The 20,459-nt window shown below is 50.1% G+C and overlaps 2 protein-coding genes across 2 annotated transcripts; both read left to right on the top strand.

Annotated features, from left to right (window-relative positions):
• Window positions 1-6,999: 6,999 nt before the first annotated feature.
• On the top strand, window positions 7,000-7,302 carry LOC138731032 (feather keratin Cos1-2-like). The gene has a single exon (XM_069876723.1). The coding sequence runs from the start codon at window positions 7,000-7,002 to the stop codon at window positions 7,300-7,302; it is 303 nt and encodes a 100-aa protein (XP_069732824.1).
• Window positions 7,303-10,152: 2,850 nt separating this feature from the next.
• On the top strand, window positions 10,153-12,833 carry LOC138731169 (olfactory receptor 6F1-like). The gene is made up of 2 exons (XM_069876916.1): window positions 10,153-10,242; window positions 11,889-12,833. The coding sequence occupies exons 1-2, from the start codon at window positions 10,153-10,155 to the stop codon at window positions 12,831-12,833; spliced, it is 1,035 nt and encodes a 344-aa protein (XP_069733017.1).
• The last annotated feature ends 7,626 nt before the right edge of the window (window positions 12,834-20,459 follow it).

Raw genomic sequence — 20,459 nt, 5'->3', positions numbered from 1 at the left:
GTGCTCTGCAACCTGGGCTACCTAGCCCTATGGCAATACCACCAAATTATCAGAAAATAATAATTGATTTAAAGGACTGTTTTTATACAATATTGTTAGATCCCGATGATTGCCAGAGATTTGCTTTCAGCGTTCCTTCTGTCAATTACAGTGAACCTATGGACCAATATCAATGGAAAGTTTTACCTCAAGGTATGGCTAATAGTCCCACTTTATGTCAGAAATTTGTAAACAAAAGTCTTGAACAAACTAGATTGTGTTTTCCAACATTAATTTGCATTCACTATATGGATGATATTTTGTTGGCTGCTGAATCTGTGGAATTACTGACAGCAGCCTATTCTCACATGGAACAACAATTAGAGCGAAATGGGCTGAAGATAGCCCAAGATAAAATACAGCGAACCTTTCCCTTTAAATATCTAGGATTTCAATTGTATCCTAAGTATTTTGCACCACAGAAAATTGCTCTTTCAGTACAACATCTAACAACCTTGAATGATTTCCAAAAACTTTTAGGTGACATTAATTGGATACGGCCGTTTCTGAAACTCACCACTTCTGACCTCAGCCCTTTATTTAAGATATTGGAAGGAAACCCTGACCCTAATTCCCCTCGTGGCTTGACTGAGGAAGCCTCTCAAGCCTTGACAAAAGTAGAAAAGGCCATGACAGATGCGAGATTAAATTACGCTGACATAAATAAGCCTTGGGAATTATTCTTCCCACTAAATTATCTCCTACAGGAGTATTGTATCAGGATGGAATCCTCTGTTGGATTCATGGCCGTCATGGTCAGAATGTTGTCTTAAAATCGTACCCCCATAAAGTTGCAGAGTGTGTGCAACAAGGTCGAAAACTAAGTATAACTTATCTTGGAAAAGAGCCAGTAAAAATAATCTTGCCTTATAAACCTGATCAAATTACATGGTTGCTCAATATGATGGATGACTTTGCCTTATCCCTTGCAAATTTTCCAGGAGAAATATCTAACAAGTACCCATTAAACAAATTACTCAGTTTTGCAACATATCACTCTATTGTTTTTCCCAAAATTGTAAAACAAGCACCTTTACAGGATGCTTTGACTGTATATACTGACGGATCTTCAAATGGTCGTGCTGTACTATTATCACCACCTGATCATTTTGTTTGGATTTTACAGGATGTTTCTGCACAAATGGCTGAACTATATGCTGTTTACCAGGCATTACTGAAATATGCGCAACCTTTGAACATTATTACTGATAGTTTGTATATTGTACAGGCTCTGTGTATGCTTGAAACAGTACCAATGATACATTCTAAGGTAACTTTCATTCAACAGCATTTAAGTCTTATACAGTCCCTGTTGCTGCAAAGGGACTGCCCAGTTTTTGTGGGGCACATTCGTAGTCATTCTAATCTGCCTGGTCCTATGGCACAAGGCAATCAATTAGCTGATGATCTGACAAAACCGCAAATATACAATATATGTAAGGCTAAACAACTCCATGAATTACATCACTTATCTGCCCGTACCTTAAGAAAAATGTGTAATATTACACGAGAACAAGCACGATTGATCGTTAAAGATTGCTCCTCTTGTGCTCCATTACTGCCTGCCCCTCACTACGGCGTTAACCCTAGAGGCTTGTTGCCTAATGATTTATGGCAAATGGACGTTACTCATATTCCAGCTTTTGGGAAACTTTCGTATGTTCATGTCACCATAGATACTTTTTCACATTTTTCCGTTGCATCTGCTCTGTCAGGGGAGAAATTATCGCACGTATGTACACATTTACTTCATTGCTTTAGTGTTATGGGGATTCCGAAAACGATAAAAACTGACAACGGCCCTGCCTACATTAGTCAAGGATTCAAAACCTTTTGTCAACAATTTTCTATTCAACACAAGACAGGCATTCCGTATAACCCGCAAGGACAAGGTATAGTTGAGAAATACAATCACCTTCTAAAAACTCAAATTAATAAACTAAAAAGGGGGACATGGGGAATAAAGGATACCCCATTTTCCTTATTATCACATGCCTTATTTGTTCTAAATTTTTTAACATTGGATGAAGATGGTCAGTCTGCTGCTGACAGACATTGGGATTATAAAAATAACAATAAGCCTGACATATATTGGAAAGATCCAATGGATGGAAAAATACGTGGTCCTGATCCGGTACTAATCTGGGGCAGAGGGTATGTTTGTGTTTTTCCAACAGATGAAACCTCACCCCGGTGGATTCCAGAACGGTGCGTCCGACATGCCAAAAACAAAAATGGGAAAGCTGCGGAGACGAATGCAAAGACTGTCGTTGAGCAGAGACTGGGAGACGAGGATCCGGTTGGTAGCAATGCTGCTGAGCACCCTATGGCTGATACAACACGGATGTAAGGCAGAAACCTATTGGGCTTTTGTCCCCAATCCTCCTGTTATCCATCCAGTCACATGGGAAGAACCAGTGGACATACCTGTATACAATAATCGGACTATATTTATGGGACAATATTCTGATAAACATATTATGGCCTTTTCAGCAAACTTTAACTTTTCTGGGAAAATAGATGGGAATCCAATGTGTTTTCAAACTAATCATACTGAATTATTGTGTGAAGAAGTGATTGTTCAGCATGATTGGGATACTAATGTGTCGGCAGGGATTCATTGGGCTTTAGATTTTTATTATCCAAATCTTACGAATGGAAGTAAAGGTTCTGGAGTACCCCCTCCGCATATTCCCCCATGTCGAAATTTATCTCCTCCACAGATGGATTTTGCACCATCTTGGAGAGTGTGTCACGCTAATGAAACAACGTGTTCAAATACATCTCTATGTGACTGGAATATAATTAATAAACAATTGCGGCAAATAAATTTAGTTTCTGGAATATGGACAAAAAATAATCGTACATTCTATTCTAATTTATGGAAGGCTGTTGCCGCCATGGGAAAAGTTAAGGCAAAAAAACTAAATATTACATGGACTCAAATAGGATCAGTATGGGCAATGGGAGAGACACAAAATGTCATTCAGTTTTATATGCGGGCTTGTGTTCCAGAACCTTATGCGTTCCTAAGTGGAATGTTGACCATTATTAATAATACAGTTAATTGTACCAACTGTCAAATTTCCAATTGCATAAACAGCACTAGTGATTCCTTTTTATTGGTAAAACAGCCTGATTATGTGTATTTACCTGTCAAACTATCACAAACTGGTATGCGGATAGAGGATCAGAAATATTGGAAAAGGCAACGCAGCAACTCATGCACCGGCATAAGAGAATGATTGGACTAATAATAGCAGGAATTACAGCCTTAATTACTGCTATTACTGTAACAACAGTAGCCTCCATTTCTTTGACCACAAGTATTCAAACAGCCACGTATGTCAATGAGCTATCAATAAACATATCAAAGGCATTCCAAAATCAAATCAATTGGGATGAGAAAATTGAACTACGTTTGAATTCGCTTAAAGACACTGTTGATATTATGGGGAGACAATTGCAGATCTTAGCAACTCGAGAATCCCTTTTGTGCCATGCAAAATATCGTACTATTTGTGTAACTCCAGTGAAATATAATTGCACTGTATTCTCATGGCAGAAAGTCCAAAGTCACTTACAAGGCATTTGGGATAATGCCAATACTTCCTTGGACCTGGGTGAATTGAGGCAACATATTCAAGATATGTTAAATTCTCATAAGATAGATCTATCTGTAGCTGAACAGACAGAAACTTTTGTCAATGCTTTAAAATCTGCTTTTCCGTCTTTTGAATCTTTCAAACAAGGGATTTATGGCCTGATTATAATTGCTGTTGTAATCTTGTTGGGACTACTTGTCTGTCCATATGTACTAAGACTTATCATAAAACAATTCCAACAAGTAATAGTAGATTTGAGAAAAATTAAATTGGAACATATTAGAGACAAGCCAATACCACTTTCAATTTAACAAATAAGAAAGGGTGGAATGAGGAGAACTATTAGACATTCTGGGGGCCTGAAAGGGTCAAAGACAGAATAATGAAAGCCAAGAGCCTGGAGAGCAATATTCTGTCTGGCCTGAAAGGGTCAGGAACAGAGTATCATGCCAACAACAAAGCTGCTCCTCCTGAAAGGGAGGTTGTGGACTATCAGGGCTCTTGGCAACATGCTTAGTTTCTCATCATTCCAGGGCCCGAGTTAAATATATTTCCAGGGCACCTGCAGGTCTAAGATAAGACCAGCACAAACAGAAGAATGTGTGAATCCTTGAACAGACACGTAGTCCCTCACTTGTAGAACTTACATAACTTGTATTCTCACGGTAAGAATAGCCGTAATGTAAACAGCGCACTCAAGCTTGGTAGAAACTGACAAGCTCTCCCAGGAGAGTATAAAAACTCTGGTTGAGGAATAAAGATTTGCTACTTGCCACCAGAGCAGTAGTCCGTCTAGTCTCTCTTAGACGTCCCTGTGAGCTGGTCTCCGTCACTTCTGGGCATGACAGTTGTTCCCAATGGGACAGTGCCTTGCCTCAAAGAAATTCAGACATAGTCAAGCAGGTTGTGCATGGTCCTGCTTGTCTTTGTCTTCTCCATGTGTCTCTTAACCATGGTGGGAAAAGCTTCCTCCTTGTCCCTCTGGGATTAAGCAGGTCCTGAGGATCTCAGTAGAGTTCTACTTTTCAGGGCTTTCCTTCTTGGAGATCTTCTGCATCACAACCTTTGTCCCCAAAATACTGGAGAATTTCCTCATCACCAGGACCACGATTTGTGTTTCCTGCTGCCTGGAAAAGTCTTTTTTTTCCACCTTTCCCTGGTTGTGACTGAGTTCCTGATCCTCTCAGCCATCTCCTTTAACACATGTTTCACCAGATGCAGACAACTCCATGTGAGACCTGCACGCCTGACAAATTCTGGGGCCCACCAAGTGCTGTAGGAGTGGTAGTGGGGCTGCAGGAGGCACTGATCCCTGCTGCCCATGCCCCTGCATGTTGTCCATGGCCCCAGACTGGTCAATGGATAAGAGATGAAGGTGAAGGTGGGTCCATGGCCCATCCCTTTGTCTGTTCCCCCCATCCAAATTCTTGCCATATTTTGGGGGCGTGTTCCTTCTCCTCCTTCCCCCGCATAGCACTGACCAAGAGGAGAAGGCCGCTCAGTCCCTTAAGCCTGCTGGGTGCCATGTCTCAATGGACTCCCACTGTCCTAGTATTTTTCTGCAGGACCTGAGTGGTGTGTGTGGGCACAGATGCTGCATGGCAAGCATCTGTGGATCACTAGGGATGTTCTGCATTCTGCCACAGGAGAGGAGCCCAAGAGGACCCTCTGCAGTGTGTCACAACCTCCCAGTCTTCTGGGAGTCATCAGGGTCCCCTCGTACCCTTATCTTAACCCAGCCAAAATCAAAGCCATTCTTCTTGGGCACCTTGTGAGAGCACACATGGACAAAAGGACCATCCAGAGATGCAAACTGAGTTGCAGAAATCTTTAATGAGTCAGAAAAGGGAATGAAGGTCACTTCAAGCAAAGACCCTCAGTGCAAGGATGACAAGGAGCATGCAAGAGACTGCACCACTTGGATGTGGTACAGTTCACGCAGGGCACCCTTCTGCCTATCCTGCAGAGTGAAGGCTGGCTTTGGGAGCCAAACAGACCTGGGGAGGAGCAAAAAAGAACAAAGGGAGAAAGAGAAGTAGGTGGGAAAATGAAAGGAGATACATGACCCCAAACTTTGCCCCTCCTCCCATCATTTTCAGGAGGAGAAAAAGATGGTGAAGTCCTGAGAAAGCAACGGCCTGAATATTCATTCTTTATGCAGCACCATGTCTGTAGATCTCGGGGAGACTTCCAAGAGCTGCGTCCAGCAGCTTTAGTAGGGAGGGCACCTTCTGCTACTGTAGCATCTGGTGATGCAGGAGAGATCAAGGCCCCCGGAGGAGATGGGCACTCCCTGAGAGCTGAGGATGCTGCCAACAGCAGCGGAGGTGGAGGAGCCCACAACGGTGTTCTGAGGGAAGGAGCTGAGGATGGGGCCAGGCAGCGTCACCACCACGGGAGAGGGCTCGATGGCGATGGTGGAGCTCTGGCACTGCCGCACACAGCACTCATTGCAGCTGCTGGCCAGCGGGCACGGGCCGCAGGGCTGGCAGGGCTGGCATGGGTTGTAGCAGGACATGTCTGGGGGCTGCAGCTGCACCTGGGGAGAAGCAGAGAGGAATGAGAGCAGAAGAATGGGTGAGGAGCAGGCTGGTTATCCTGTCACAGAGGAGGAAGAGGGAACTGGAAGCTCTGCCAGGACCCACATGGTCTTCAGTGCCTCATCCGGCCTGGGTCCTACAAAAAGCAGCCTGGTACAAGGAAGATCTTTCTTTGTTTATGAAGTAAAATGCCCGCTCAGCCATGTCCCAGCACCGCTCAAAGCAGATGTTCTCCCCACTTAAATCTGTCATGACAAGATGAACAAGCCCAAACAGGTAACAAAACCAACATCAACAGAGAGATCCAACAAGTGGAGATCTCACTTTGGAAGAGGAGGAAAAGGGGCTTCAGACTCACCTCGTTCCCAAGCAGAAGAAGGCAAGAGAGGGAATGAGTGAGCAGGGACTTGGGCTGGCTTTTATCCCTGCCCTTCATTGCCGCAGGACCAGAGGCACCTTTGCAGAAGCAACAATTTTCTGACAAGCTCATCTTGGATGCAAAGCATCACAGCTGATGATAGGGACTGGGCGTTGGTTTCCATCACTGCTGCCTTTTCATTTCCACATTTGTTCCATGTTGATTCCCCAATGAAGGCTTCTTCTGAGCCTTGGGATCAAAGGCCCCAGGATTTCCAGGGCAAGAACACAGCCCTGAGGACAGAGGACACAGCTCCAGTGCTGGTCAGGTCCCAGTGCTGTCAGCCTGGGTCACTCTGATGGGGCTGTTACAAGCATCACTCTCAGACTCCTCACACATGTGCCTGTACATTTCTTCCTTTCTCTTTCCTCTCCCAGGTACCCTCTGACTCTTAGACATGTCCTGCTACAACCCGTGCCAGCCCTGCCAGCCCTGCGGCCCGTGCCCACTGGCCAGCAGCTGCAATGAGTGCTGTGTGTGGCAGTGCCAGAGCTCCACCGTCGCCATCGAGCCCTCTCCCGTGGTGGTGACCCTGCCTGGCCCCATCCTCAGCTCCTTCCCTCAGAACACCGTTGTGGGCTCCTCCACCTCCGCTGCTGTTGGCAGCATCCTCAGCTCTCAGGGAGTGCCCATCAACTCCGGGGGCTTTGGCCTCTCTGGCATTGCTGGCCGCTACTGTGGCAGGAGGTACGTCCTGTGAATAGGATGTTGGAGAAACCCCATGGAGACACCTTGAGGAACTCATAACGTGGTGCTAGGCAGAGAACCAGCAGAGAACCAGACATCTTTTATCTTTCACACTTTGAACGGTTTTGCCTTTCTTCCCTTCTCCTTGTTTGCTTTTCTTTTCCTTGACAACAAGGTCCTCCTGGTGGGGATCCTCTGTCTCCTCTCACTCCATGGGGCAAATTGACAGAATACACATAGTAAGTTCTCTACAGTCAAGGATATCAGACTCTAAGCTGCTTGCTGGGCTCCCTGCACTTCTAACTTCCACTTGGAGTGACTTAGTTTCCCTCTATGACTCATTAAAGTTCTGCTCCATTCAAGCCTGGACTCCCTGTGCTTTGTCATTCTTGGGTGCTCCCCACGCTTTTAAAGGAGAAAGGTGTTGCTCTGGTGGAGAAGACAGAGGGCATGAGGAGACCCTTTTCTTTTCAAAGAGGAAGGGGAAGCTGGGATCTCCTGTAGGGTCTTTTCTTTGGGCATGATCCCTCACTGCTGAGTACTTCCTCCTTAGTGCTCTCAGAACCACTGAAGGCCAATCTTTGATAAAGATTTCACCATCAAGTCTGAAATACCTTTTCCGTAGCCATGCTGTCAATAAACATCTTCTGCAGCAGCACGGCTGGACTTCTTAAGTCCACCATAGCAGACCCCATAATAAGCAGAAGGTCCTTCCTAATGATGGCAGCATCTGCAGTTATCTTTGTTGGAGGGATGGCATTTTATCTGATGGACCAGGGAGCCCTTTAGTGCAGGCTCTGCCCGGGTGCTGCTGTGGCTCTTGGCAGGAGCCCTGGTTTGCCTGCCCAATGAAGAGACTTTGCAAAGGCAGAGGAAAAGCACAGGATCCATGCAGGTTTTACACCTCAAACAAGGGCCTTGTAACCAGAGATTGGGTTTGCTTCATGGTGATTGGACCCATCTCCTGAGAGAGCAGCAGCTGTTCTTTACATGGCTCTTACCCCTTGCTGAACCCTGTGATTTGGCTCCCGAGAAACAGGGATGTGGAAGCTGCTGGCATTTGTTCCCATGCAATGAACAACTGGCAGGGATGTTTGACAGCTGAAAGGAGGAGCAGAACTGTTTCCTTTGAAGAAATCGTCAACTGACAAAAATAGGCCAGCGCTTCTGTGGATGGGATGCGCACACTCTCCTGTGCCCCAGAGTGTGTCGTGTGAGTGACCAAGCACTGGCATGTGGTGCTTGGGGTGGTTGCAGAGTCTCTTTCCTTAGAGATATTCAGCACCTACCTCAAGACAGCCCTGAGCACCTGGCTCTGGATGGCCCTGCCTGAGCAGGTAGTTGGACCAGATGACCACCAGAGGTCCCTCTCCACCTTATGTGATTCGTAATTCTCTGAATCTGTGAGAGCAGCTGATTTTGAGCAGCTCAGAGCTCCCAGCATCTGGAGGGATCGAAGGGCATCTGGATTGTCTTCTCTTTCTTTCTAGACCTAGCACTAATAAATGGCATTTAAGGAACGCCTTGAAGAGCCTGAGTGCCTGTCTTACCGGGGTATTTTGGTATCATTTGTGGTGTCCCAGCCTCAGAGTTTGCAGCCTGAGGGGAGTCTGGCTTCTCCCAGGCACACCACCCTCTGCTGATGTGTGAATACACCCCTCAGGATCCCCTCTCTTTTCAAAGCTGGGGCTGCTCCCACATCCCCAGATCTCCCTTAAGGAGATCACTTGGGACAGCAGGGAGCATCTAAGGCTGTAAGAATGTTCCAACTTATAATGATGGGATTCTTTCTGGCTACACCAATAGAGTTCTGATGTTACCCATAACACACAGACCTTGGTCCAGATTTGTATGTCTGTGTGCTGTTTAAGCCTGCTGTCCAGTTAATCTTGAGCACCCATGGAAGAAACCCAAGTGTTTCTAAGTCATGGATCACCTGATGTGTAAGACAGCATCTTCTGAATGAGCTGAACTGATGCTGTACAGCACTTATTTCTCTCTGCTTATTATCAGAGGAGCAAGATGAGTCACTCACTTGAGACCCTGCTCTGCAGACAGAGATCAGTTCCCCCCCCTACTCAATTCTTGTTGGACTTTGTGCATAGATCTTCACTTACAGGAAGCCTGAAGGCTGGGGCCTTAACTGCAGCTACAGGCTCTGAACTGAGGGATGTGAATACTTTCCCTTACTCTCTCTGGATTCAGGTGACCACAGGTGCCACCTGGGTGGTATCAAGACTGTGTTAGCATCCAGCACCAACTGTTTCTCGATCCCAGTCTCTTGGGGTGTGTGTTGCTCAGACATTCCCTGCATGTCAGTGACTTGTCACTCAAGAGAGCAGTAAGCTCCTCACAAGTTTAATGAACCACAGCTGGGGGAAGGAGCAAACATCCAGCCACTCCAGAGAATTGCCTTCCAGCTCTTTAATTGGCCTTTGTGAAGAGAGACCATCATCCATCCGCACCAACTATAGGAGATCCCTCAGAGATCAAACTCCCTGGGGCACAGAGGGAAAACAGAAAACATCTCTGTCTGGCCAGGTTGAGCTTCAGTGAGCTCATGAGGTGGGTGTGGGACGGTTTCATGCTAGCGATGTTGGTTATTCTGATGTTTGCTCTCCCTGTGTGGAGCTGACCGGGAGAGAGTTTACAGCCTGTGGGCACACAGGGTCCCCTTTGGGGTAGTGCAGTGGTGGCTGTGAGGGGGAAAGAAAAGCAGGAGCAGAAGCTGTTAATACCTCCTGGGTAGAAAGAGAGGAAACAACATCAGGCAGTTGTCGACAGCTTGAAGTGAGTGGGCAAGGTGGGAGCTTCTCCTGATGTCATGGCTCCAGAGCTCCTCCAATAAATCAGACTCTTCCCAATGTTTTCCCTCAGCCAAGGAGACCCTGGCTTCATCTGGAGGATGGTGCAGGAAGAGATGTCGCTTGGATCATTTCCTTTGGCTGAGCCGGTGAGTGAAGCCTTCCCAGACCCACAGCACAGACCTCCAATGCCGTGAACATTTAAGGAGAACCAGGTTAAGGGGGATTGCTCTGTCCCTTAGCAACAATAGGAGATTTCTGGGATATAAATCCCTAAGGAGGAAGAAAGGAGAGAAAGGGATCCTGCAGATGGGGATTCCACACCATCTGTCTTAGGCACCTACCCAAGCTAAGATCAGTTCTCCCCTAAGGATCTGGTCAAGAATCCTCTGTTGTCAGCAGGGAGGGCAGAGATCATACCCTGCACCTGGGCTGGCTTCTCTGCAGAGTGACCTCAGCAGGGGATTCAGCTCAGAGAATTCTGTCTTCAGTCACTAAGTGACAGATAACTCTGCTCCAGCTGAGATGCCCAACTGACCTATCTGAGCTCCTCATTAGAGTCCTGCCTTGGTCTGGCACTTCTAGAGGGATTTTAGCCCTGTGTGTGAGGTGAGATGAACCATGTCCACCTGGAGTCCTGTATCTAGTTCTGGAATTCCCACATAAGAAAGATATGGAATTGTTGAAATGGGTCAAGAGGAGGCCAAGAAGATGATCCAAGGGCTACAGCACCTCTCCTATGAGGACAAGCTGAGAGAGATGGCATTGTTCAGCCTGGAGTAGAGAAGGCTCCAAGGAGAACTTATAGTGGCCTTCCATTACCAAAAGGGGCAACAAGAAAGATGTGGAGGGACTATTTTTTAGCGGCCTGCACTGATAGGACAAGCCAGAATGGCTACAGATTGGAAGGAGGAAGATTTAGATTAGAGATTAGGAAAAAATTCTTCACAAGGGTGGGGAGGCACTGACACATATTTCCCATGGAAGCTCTGGCTGCCCCATCCCTGGAGGTGTTCAAAGCCAAGAGGAATGGAGCTTGGCACAACTGATCCAGTGGGAGGTGTCCATGCCTAGGCAAGGTGGTTGGAACTGGATGGGCTTCTAAGGTCCCTTCCAACCCAAACCATTCTAGGATTCTCTATCTCTCAGCCCACTCAGAAATGACAGCAAAGAGGAGCTGAGGCAGGAGCATTTCATCATAGATCTTTATCTTTGGTCAGCAAAAGTCCTGCTCCTGTCTCTGAGATGGCCGAGGTGAATCCTACCCATGCTGTACTGAGAAGCAGATGGAGGCCCTGGAGGGATTTGCAAAAGATTCCTGTGCTGAAACATGGGAGGAAGAAAATAGACAAGACCCTCGGTCTCATTGGCTGAAACCATAGATCAGTCCTGGCTGCCCCAAGGAGTGGAGCTGGGCTCTTCTCTCCCCCACTGCAACAGCCTCTCACAGAGCTGCAGATCCTCAGCTCTCATCCCTTTCCTAAATTGGTTATTCGTCTCCCAGAGGTGATTGCAGACACCGTGTTCTAAAGGAGACAGCTCTGTGTGTGCTCTGAGAAATGTTTCTCCACGTGCATGAGATGGTGAAGGTCTTGCCATCAGGGTGAGGTCTAGTTCTCCAAACATGGCTCTGCAGCAAAGGATTTCCCTGACCAGTGGAACCTGGGGCACATGCTGTTTCCCATGCTCTGCATCAACCCCTTTTTCAAGGTGATGGCTTTGTCTTGCTACCAGGAGCACCTGAAGGATCAGCACAGGCAAGAAAACCCTAACAAAAACTTTCCTGTCTTTGCAGATGGAACTGGACACTCGGGAGGATGTGGAGAACGGGACAAGTGTGGAAGAGTTCATCCTGCTTGGCTTCCCAGGCACGTGGCATTTCCGGGTCTCCCTTGCGGTGCTATTTGCCCTGATCTACTCCCTGACAGTAATGGGCAACACATCCATCATAGCCCTCGTGTGGACAACCAGGAAACTCCAGACCCCAATGTACTTTTTCCTCTGCAATCTCTCCTTTCTGGAGATCTGGTACACTACGGGTGTTGTTCCCAAAGCCATAGGAGTCCTGCTGGGAACGAGCCAGACTATCTCCTTCCGTGTCTGCATCCTGCAGTTGTTCTTCGTTTTCTCTTTGGGCTCCACTGAGTGTTTTCTCCTCTCTGTCATGGCCTATGACCGCTACTTGGCCGTATGCTGCCCCCTGAGATACAGCTCCCTCATGAGCAGGGGCCTCTCTGTTTGCCTGGTGCTCGGCTCCTGGCTGGGAGGCTTTCTGGCCATTTCCCTGCTGGCCTTTCTGACCTCCAGGTTGACGTTCTGTGGGCCAGATGTCATCAACCATTTCCTCTGCGATATCGATTCCTGCCTCGCCCTCTCCTGCAGTGACACGTGGCCCGTGGAGCTGGCAACCTTCCTGGTCTCCATCGTTGTTGTGGTGGCCTCCTGTGTGGGCACCCTGCTCTCCTACGTGTTCATCATCTCCTCCATCCTGAGAATCCAGTCAGCCCATGGCCGCAGAAAGGCCTTTTCCACTTGCTCTGCCCATCTCGGTGTCGTCACGATCTGGTACGGCTCCGCCATGTTCCTGTATGTCAAGCCATCGGCCCAGAACTCCCTGGAGCTGAACAAGCTCGTCAATACCTTCAACACAGTTATAACTCCGCTCTTGAACCCCTTCATTTACACACTCAGGAACAAAGAAGTGAAGCAAGCTCTTGGGCAGGCTTTCCAGAGAAAATGAAGTGACTTTTGAAGGGCCTCAGTGGGAGAAGAGAGAGACACCCTCTCCCGCCCATCACCACGTCCCTGCACAATCTCTCACCAAAGCGCAAGTGTCCCTGTGCGTCAAGGGCATGAGGAGACAACAGTTCCCCTAGGGCTCCTCTCACCCACATTACAGTCCTCTTAATCTGGGTTGAACCTCACTTCTAAAGCCCCCACCTCCCTCTGTTTTCTCTGGGGTAAACACCAAATGCCTCACAGTGCTCAAAAGAGCAGCACTTGGGAAGGGTGACCAACCCCTGCAGTAAGGGTTCTCCAACCAGACAAGGGAGGAGTGGTTCCTCCCTCGGGTTTGTGTTCCAGTTTGCGCAGTGCTTCACTTCGTCAGGGATTCACTTGAATCCCCAGAGTGATCCCAGCAGCTGTCCCACTGCTTTAGGAAAGGGCCTGGGTTGCTCTGTTCACTCTGACTTCTTAGGGGTGCAGTTTTGCCCCGTTCCATGCAGACTCTTCCCCCTACTTGGGCCATGGGGTAAAACATGAGTGCAACTGTCCCACCTCCCAAAAGCCTCATTCTCCAGATGTGACCACCATGGGAGGCACAGAGCAAGGGAAGGAAAAGATGAGCTGAGAGGTTCCTTGAACTAAGACTGCACTCTGTGGTCCAGCTCTTTGAAGCAGAGGACACTTCCAAGCCTGCTTTGCTAAGTTAGGCTGCAGCCATCAGAGGTCTTGGACTCTTTCCATCATCATCAACCCCAGATCTTCGTGCAGCTGGAAAAGTCCCGCTGGACTGTTCTCAGCAGCCCAGGCAGGGGAGGAAGAGACCCAACTTCTCCTCAGCACCAGGTTATGCTGCTGGGCAGGCTGAGCTCAGAGCTCCAGGCAAGCAGTAACAAGGAGGAAACCTCTCCCCAGAGCACCCCCCACGTTTTTGTGCAGCACTGCATGCTCTGGGCACCAGGGTGGCTCCAGCACACAGAAATAGGCAGCGCTGTCCTGCAGCTCTGCATTCTGCACATGCAGAAGCGTCTGGGAATTCTCTGCAGACATCACAGTGTAGAACCTCCCAGCATCCACACGAGCTTTGTACTTGTTCACCCACAGCAGCCTCTGAGGGGACTGGGTCTGGTGCTGCTGGTACCAGGAGAGGTAGGGAACAGAATCTCTGGTGGAGAAATTGCAGAACAGAGTTGCGCTGTGTCCTGCCTGGACAGTCATCTCTGCTGGGAACTGGAACACAGAGTCCTTTTGGGCACCACCTGGGAAGCCAGAAAGGGCTTTCAGCTTTGCTTGCCTGTCAGCCTGTCTGTCTGTCACTCCAGCACCTTGCCGACTGTCCCCACTGCCCAGCTCCCTTTTCCCAGCCTCTCAAAGCCTGAGCTCTCTGTCCCTGCTCTCTTCTCTCTCCAGGTCCCTGCCACACCCCACATCCCCATCCCTCCTGAGCTGGACCCCATCCTTTGCTATCCCCCCCGCACAGCCCCTGATCTCCAGACACAAACCCTCCCAGGGCCCAGGGACTCAGCACTCCCGGCTCCTCCTTCCACCCCCAACACCACAACCTTGTGCCTCCTTCTGCCCAGCCTCCCGCTCCCATCTCACCTGAGGCTGCCAGTGCCAGCAGCACTGCCAGGACAAGGAGGACCATGTCCCACTGTCCCTGCAAGCAGGAGAGACCTGATGCTCAGCCCTTGCCCTCTGCTGCCCCTGCCAGCTCCAAGAGGCAGCCAAGCCCCAGCCCCGAGGGTGGAGCCAAAGCCCAGCCCTGCTGCTCCACCATGTCCTCAGCACAGGAGCCCTTGGGCTTGGCTGCTGGAGCTTCTTCCTTACAACGATGCTTCAAACACCACACCAGAGTGACCCAAGGAGACACAGAAGGCACCACTGCCATCACCCTGTGTTCTGGGCTTTGGCATGGAGGGAGGATCAGGGGCAGCTCAAGGGCGTTGATCCAGGTCCCACTCACACTCTCTTCACCTCTGGCTGTGGAGAAGGTTCCTGGAGAGAAACATCTCTTTCAAGAGCGTCTGCTGCAGAACCCATTTCCCTGGGGATAGGCACACTCCCTCCCTCTGGCAGGGGCAGACCCTGAGCACAGCTCCTGGCTCTACAGGCAGCCCCTCTGTCTCCCTTCACCCTCTCACATTGCCCACAGCCTCCAGCTGCCTTTCCCTCGCCAACCCCAGAACCTGACATCCAGGCAAACGAGAAGGCTGCTTGACTGTTATGTCTTCTCTTGCCTGTGCTGCGAGCAGGGCTCCTCCAGCCGCTTCTCTCAGGGGTCTGTCTCACATGGCTGGCAGGGTCTGCAGGAAGCAGGTTCTCAGCACAGCAGCCCCACTCTCAGCCCAGCTCCCTCAGCACCTTCAGTTCCTGTTGCTTACTCGAGGCCATAGCAGAAGGACACTGAGTGCCCTCTGCTCTCCAGGGACTGAATGTCTGCCAGGAATTCCCTTGTCAGACACCTCAAGCTGCCACCACAGTGTTAGGCTGAGACAGGGACGGGGCTCGACTTTCCGTCTTCCAAGGACAGGTGTGGCAAGGAGACCCTGGCGTGTGCTGTGGCAATACCTCCAGTTGTCCCTCATGGTCCTCTCCCCGTGTCTCCCAGGACTGCACGGCCACAGCCCCGTGCCAGGGCCGCAGGAGCCACATGGTTCTGGACCACTGCTCAGCCACCGCTGACGGCCGCTCCAGGGGCTCAAGCAGCACCTTGGACCTTTTAGATTACCCATGAGACCTCAGCCAGGGAGCAGATGTTGCCAGGGGATGAACTCAGTGGGCTGTGTGTTTGATATCAGCAGGTGATGCTGATGCTGCTACCCTTGGTGGTCTCTGCCAACGCCTCATCTGCACCTCATTTGCTCCACCAGCAGGTGCTGCTGAGAAAGGAGAAGGAAAGGCCCCACATCTCCAGAGATCCCAGGCTCCGATTGCTCCTTTCCCAGAGGAATGGTCAAGAACAGTGGCAGTGAGAGAGAGAGTGATCCTGGTATGGTTTTGTGGAGCAAGGGGATAGGACTGGGAGGGAATTTCGAAGAGGTTTATGGAGAGAGGGCAGAAATGTTGAATGAATGGATGGATGGATGGATGGAGAGAGAGGAAGAGCAGGCAGGAGAATAGGGAGCATTACAGTGTCAGAGAAAGGCCCGAGTTCAGAACCAGAATGAATACTGGAAGGACAAGAGACTGCACAGATGTGTGGAATGATGGAAAGGTGCAGGAAAGTGATCTTCTGCCTACTGATGTGAAGAAAGCAGAGAAAGATGAGGGGGGCTCTGAGAGTGAAGAAAAAGAGGGTTAGAAATTGAAGATGGGAGGAGAGATGGGTCAAAAGGTGAATGGGTGTGTGGATGAAAGGATGGCTGGATTAAGCAAGAGTAAAACTGGAAGGGGCAGTGGGTGTTACAGTGAAAGACAGAGTAGTATATTCACGGCAAAACCTTTTGAGTGCGCAAGGGAGAGAGTGCGTCTGCTAAAAGGCAGCCACCCATGCAAGCACATTCTTACCAGCAGAGTTGATGGGAAAATAGCAGAATAGCAAGGTGGGACTCAGAGCCTGGAAACTGGGGAGTGAGATGGCACAGATAGAGAGAGGGGAAGAGAGTTATTAAGAACTGTCCACTCACAGCTGATGTCCACTCTGCACACTCAGTGGGACTGCAGGCAGCCCCACCAGCCCTACACATCCCACCCTCTGCTGCCTGTGCCACACTGCCCATCAGCAGCCTGGGCTCTCTGCTCTGGTCCCAGGATCTCCTCTCTGCTGCCTTCAATCACTGCCACCAGCTCCACCCTGGGGATGCACTATGTGCTGGCACCACTCTCCTTTCTCTCCTCTGAACAAGTTATTGTAGAAAGCAAGAAGGTCTCCCCTGAGAAATCTCTTCCCTGAGATAAGCAGTCCTCATGCACCAGAGCCCAAGGGCCTGGGTGCTGGGGGTTGTTCCTGAGAATGACACTTCAAAAACCACATCAGAATGACCCAGGATGACATCACTTTTATTCTTAACACCTGACCTGCATTAGAGCTGAGTCTTCTGCCCACAGGGCTGCGTTGCTGCCCTGGAAATCCTTGGACCTTTCATCCAAGGGCTCAGAAGAAGCCTTCATTGCGGAGTGAGCATGGAACAAATGTGGAAATGAAAAGGCAGCAGTGATGGAAACCAAAGCCCAGTCCATATCATCAGCTGTGATGCTTTGCATTCAAGATGAGCTTGTCAGAAAATTGTTGCATCTGCAAAGGTTCCTCTGGCCCTGCAGCAATGAAAGGCAGGGATAAAAGCCAGCCCAAGCCCCTGCTGGAGAAAGAGCCTGAGCCTGGGTCTGTCCTCAGGTCCTGAGGACTCCTTATCATTCCTTGCTTTGGGGAGAACTGCCTGTGGAGGGTTAAAGCCATTGGCAGCCCCGGAGAGCAACTACAGCAGCACCTGAAATGTCCAAGGCACCTGAGACACAGAAGACTGCGGGACACTTAGGGCTCCATCAATTCCCCACCAATGCTGCCTGGACCTGTTGGGAGAGAAACAGGGGTGGTCAAAGCCTCCAGCAGGGCTGGCAGGGCAGCCGCACACCTCTTGCGAGAGGCAGCTGTCCTGGAACAGCAGGACCACAACAACTAAGCGCCCTGGGACATCTCAGGGGAAGCGGATGATGCTTCATGAGCAACAGACTCCAAGTGACAGGGCTGGAAAGTCAGCGTGCTCCAGCTGAGCTTCCCCATGCTGGGCTGGGGTGGCAGTGCATGACAACAAGCCCCCGGGGCCATTTCTGTTGCCCAGGGGAAAAAAAAGTTCAAGGAGATGTGGTTACCATTTGTTGCACAGATAAACCAGTATGGGTAGAGGAACACAGGGTCTCTCTCCAGCAGTGGGTTTTTCCCTGACAAGGAGAAGAAACTCAAAATAGAGTGAGACCACTCTCCAGTCATGGATGAGTGCAGGAAGGGCTTGAAGAGGGAATCCTGTCCAGTACTGATGGATCGTTTCAACTTGCTGATATCCAGATTCAGGGAAAGGAAGGGCTCTTCCCTATGGACGTGGGGAAAAAACCATGAGTGCCCCGAGCCTCCTCCCAAAAGCCTCATTCTCCAGCTGTGACCACCAGTGGAGGCACAGGGCAAGCGAAGGAGATGAGCAGAGATGTTCCTTGCACTAAGACTGCACTCCGTGGTCCAGCTCTTTGAAGCAGAGGGCATTTCCAAGCCTGCTTTTGCTTGGTTAGGCTGCAGCTGTCAGGGTTCTTAGACTCTTTTCAAAGACCCTGGAGCTGCCTGCAGCTGGAAAAGTCCAGATGGGCTCTTCTTCCCAGCAGCCCAGGCAGGGGAGGAAGAGACCCAACTTCTCCTCAGCACCAGGTTATGCTGCTGGGCAGGCTGAGCTCAGAGCTCCAGACAAGCAGTAACAAGGAGGAAACCGCTCCCCAGAGCACCCCCCACGTTTTTGTGCAGTGCTGCATGCTCTGGGCACCAGGGTGGCTCCAGCACACAGAAATAGGCAGCGCTGTCCTGGAGCTCTGCGTTCTGCACGTGCAGAAATACCTGTATGTCCTCTGCAGACATCACAGTGTAGAACCTCCCTGCATCCACACGAGCTTTGTACTTGTTCACCCACAGCAGCCTCTGAGGGGACTTGTTCTGGTGATGCTGGTACCAGAGGATGTTGAGATAAGGATCATTTGTGGAGAAATTGCAGTGGAGAGTTGCACTGTGTCCTTCCTGGATGGTCATCTCTGCTGGGAACTGGAACACAGAGTCCTTTTGGGCACCACCTGGGAAGCCAGAAAGGGCTTTCAGCTTTGCTTGCCTGTCAGCCTGTCCATCTGTCTCCCCAGAACATTGATCACTGTCCCCACTGCTCAGCTCCCTTTTCCCAGACGCTCAAAGCCTGAGCTCACTGTCCCTGCTCTCTTCTCTCTGCAGGTCCTTGCCACCCCTCATCCCACTGCTTTTCAGCCACACTCCCTGCTCTTTCCCTCAACTCCTTCTCCGCCCATCTCCAAGGTTCTCCCCATCCACACAGAGACTGGTACCCTTGGATCCACTGCACCTCTCAAAGCAGCTCCCTCCCACAGAGAGACCCCCAGAGCAGAGCTGGGCTCTCTCCCAGGCCTTCGTTCTCCTCTCTGGTTCTGCCTGGAGTCTCCAGGGCACAGCCTGGAGTGCCTGGCCCTCCTCTGCTCCCCCCAGGACACCACCAGCAGGGGCAGGGTCCTGCCAACTCCTGCAAAGCTGATCCATCCTGCTCTCCCCACAGAGAATTGTTGTGGGGCTGAGGGTCTGCTGGGGAGAAGAGGAATCGTGCCTCCAGCCCAAGGCAATGCTTACCCAGTGGCTGCCTCAGGAAGGCAGTGAGGAGGAGATATGCAAGGTGCCTGCCTTGACCGCTCATCCTGCAGGGGTGAGAGAAACTGAGGAACCCCCACGTTCCCCCTTAGATCCTGAGACAGCAGAGATGCTGGCACGTATTGTGCAAGGGAAGCTGAGAGTGAAATGGGGAGGAGAAAATGTTTTTTCATACCACAACTGAATGCTTGTGCTGGGCTCCTCCCTCCTCCAGAAGTGAGCAGTGTTGCTCCTGCAGCCCAGACCTTCTGCCTTTCCAAGGTGAGGGCTCTAAGGGGGTCACCAGCGTCTTCCCCGACTGAGTGGCCTCTTGTACATGTTTTGCTGTGCAGATACCATTTGTCTTCTGGGCTGCAAGCACATAGTTACAGTTAGTGCTGTGCTTCTCATCCAACAGCTCTTCAAGCCCTTCTTTTCTGGGCTGCTCTCAGTCCATTCTTCAACCACCCTGTGTTTGTCCTTGGCATTGCCCTGACACTCCAGTGTCCCAAGTCTCTGAGTCTGGACAACTCCCCACCCCACAATATAACCACCACCCCCCAAATCTCCTTTTTTCAGAGCTACACAGGCTGGGGAGCCCCAGCTGAGATCCAGCCTTCCCTGGGCCCAGCTGTAAACCAGAGCCCGACTGCCTCTGAGCTGTGACTTTGACAACCCTTGAGCCCCAGTGGGTCTGGACAAGGCGTGTCCAAGCTTTCATCCTTTCTCCAGGACTCTACCTGCAGAACAAATGGCTCAGTATTTGGCGTAGAGGGAAATCCTCATGTTCTGAAACCTGGGGAGAAAGTGTGAAGGTTTCAGTTCCCTCTCCACCAGATTCTCCTGTCTGCATTGAGCTCAAACTCCTCACTCTGCAGGATGGCTTCCCAGCGCTTGCACAGACTCCTGGGGATAATGATGGAGAAGCCCTTAAGAACAAGAAACCCAATTCCCGTGGGATTTCTTGATGCCAATAGCAGTGGTGATGGTGCTGACAATGCCTGGTGGCAGCAGAATCAGACTGGGACGTGGGCAAAACAGGGCTGGGTGAGGTGAAGTGGCCCAGTGAGCAGAGTAGCAGTGGCCCTGCTGGGCAAGGCTGGGGAATATCAGATAATCGTGGAAGCATGTACTGAGAGAATGGTTGGGTTGGAAATAACCAGAACCTCAAAATGCACTAAGGAGCCTGCAAGGAGCTCAGGACACTCCTGGGCTGCATTTGTGTATTGGTCTCTCTGCTTCTGGGTTCTTAACATGGAGAGGTCTTGGGCATTCGTCAATTTTAGTACAGGTGGAAAAGTCCTGCCGCGATTTTCTTCA

The sequence above is a fragment of the Phaenicophaeus curvirostris genome, chromosome 26 (genome assembly GCF_032191515.1).
Source record: "Phaenicophaeus curvirostris isolate KB17595 chromosome 26, BPBGC_Pcur_1.0, whole genome shotgun sequence".
In the NCBI taxonomy this organism is placed as follows: domain Eukaryota; kingdom Metazoa; phylum Chordata; class Aves; order Cuculiformes; family Cuculidae; genus Phaenicophaeus; species Phaenicophaeus curvirostris.
This window is presented reverse-complemented; position numbering and strand designations above follow the sequence as displayed.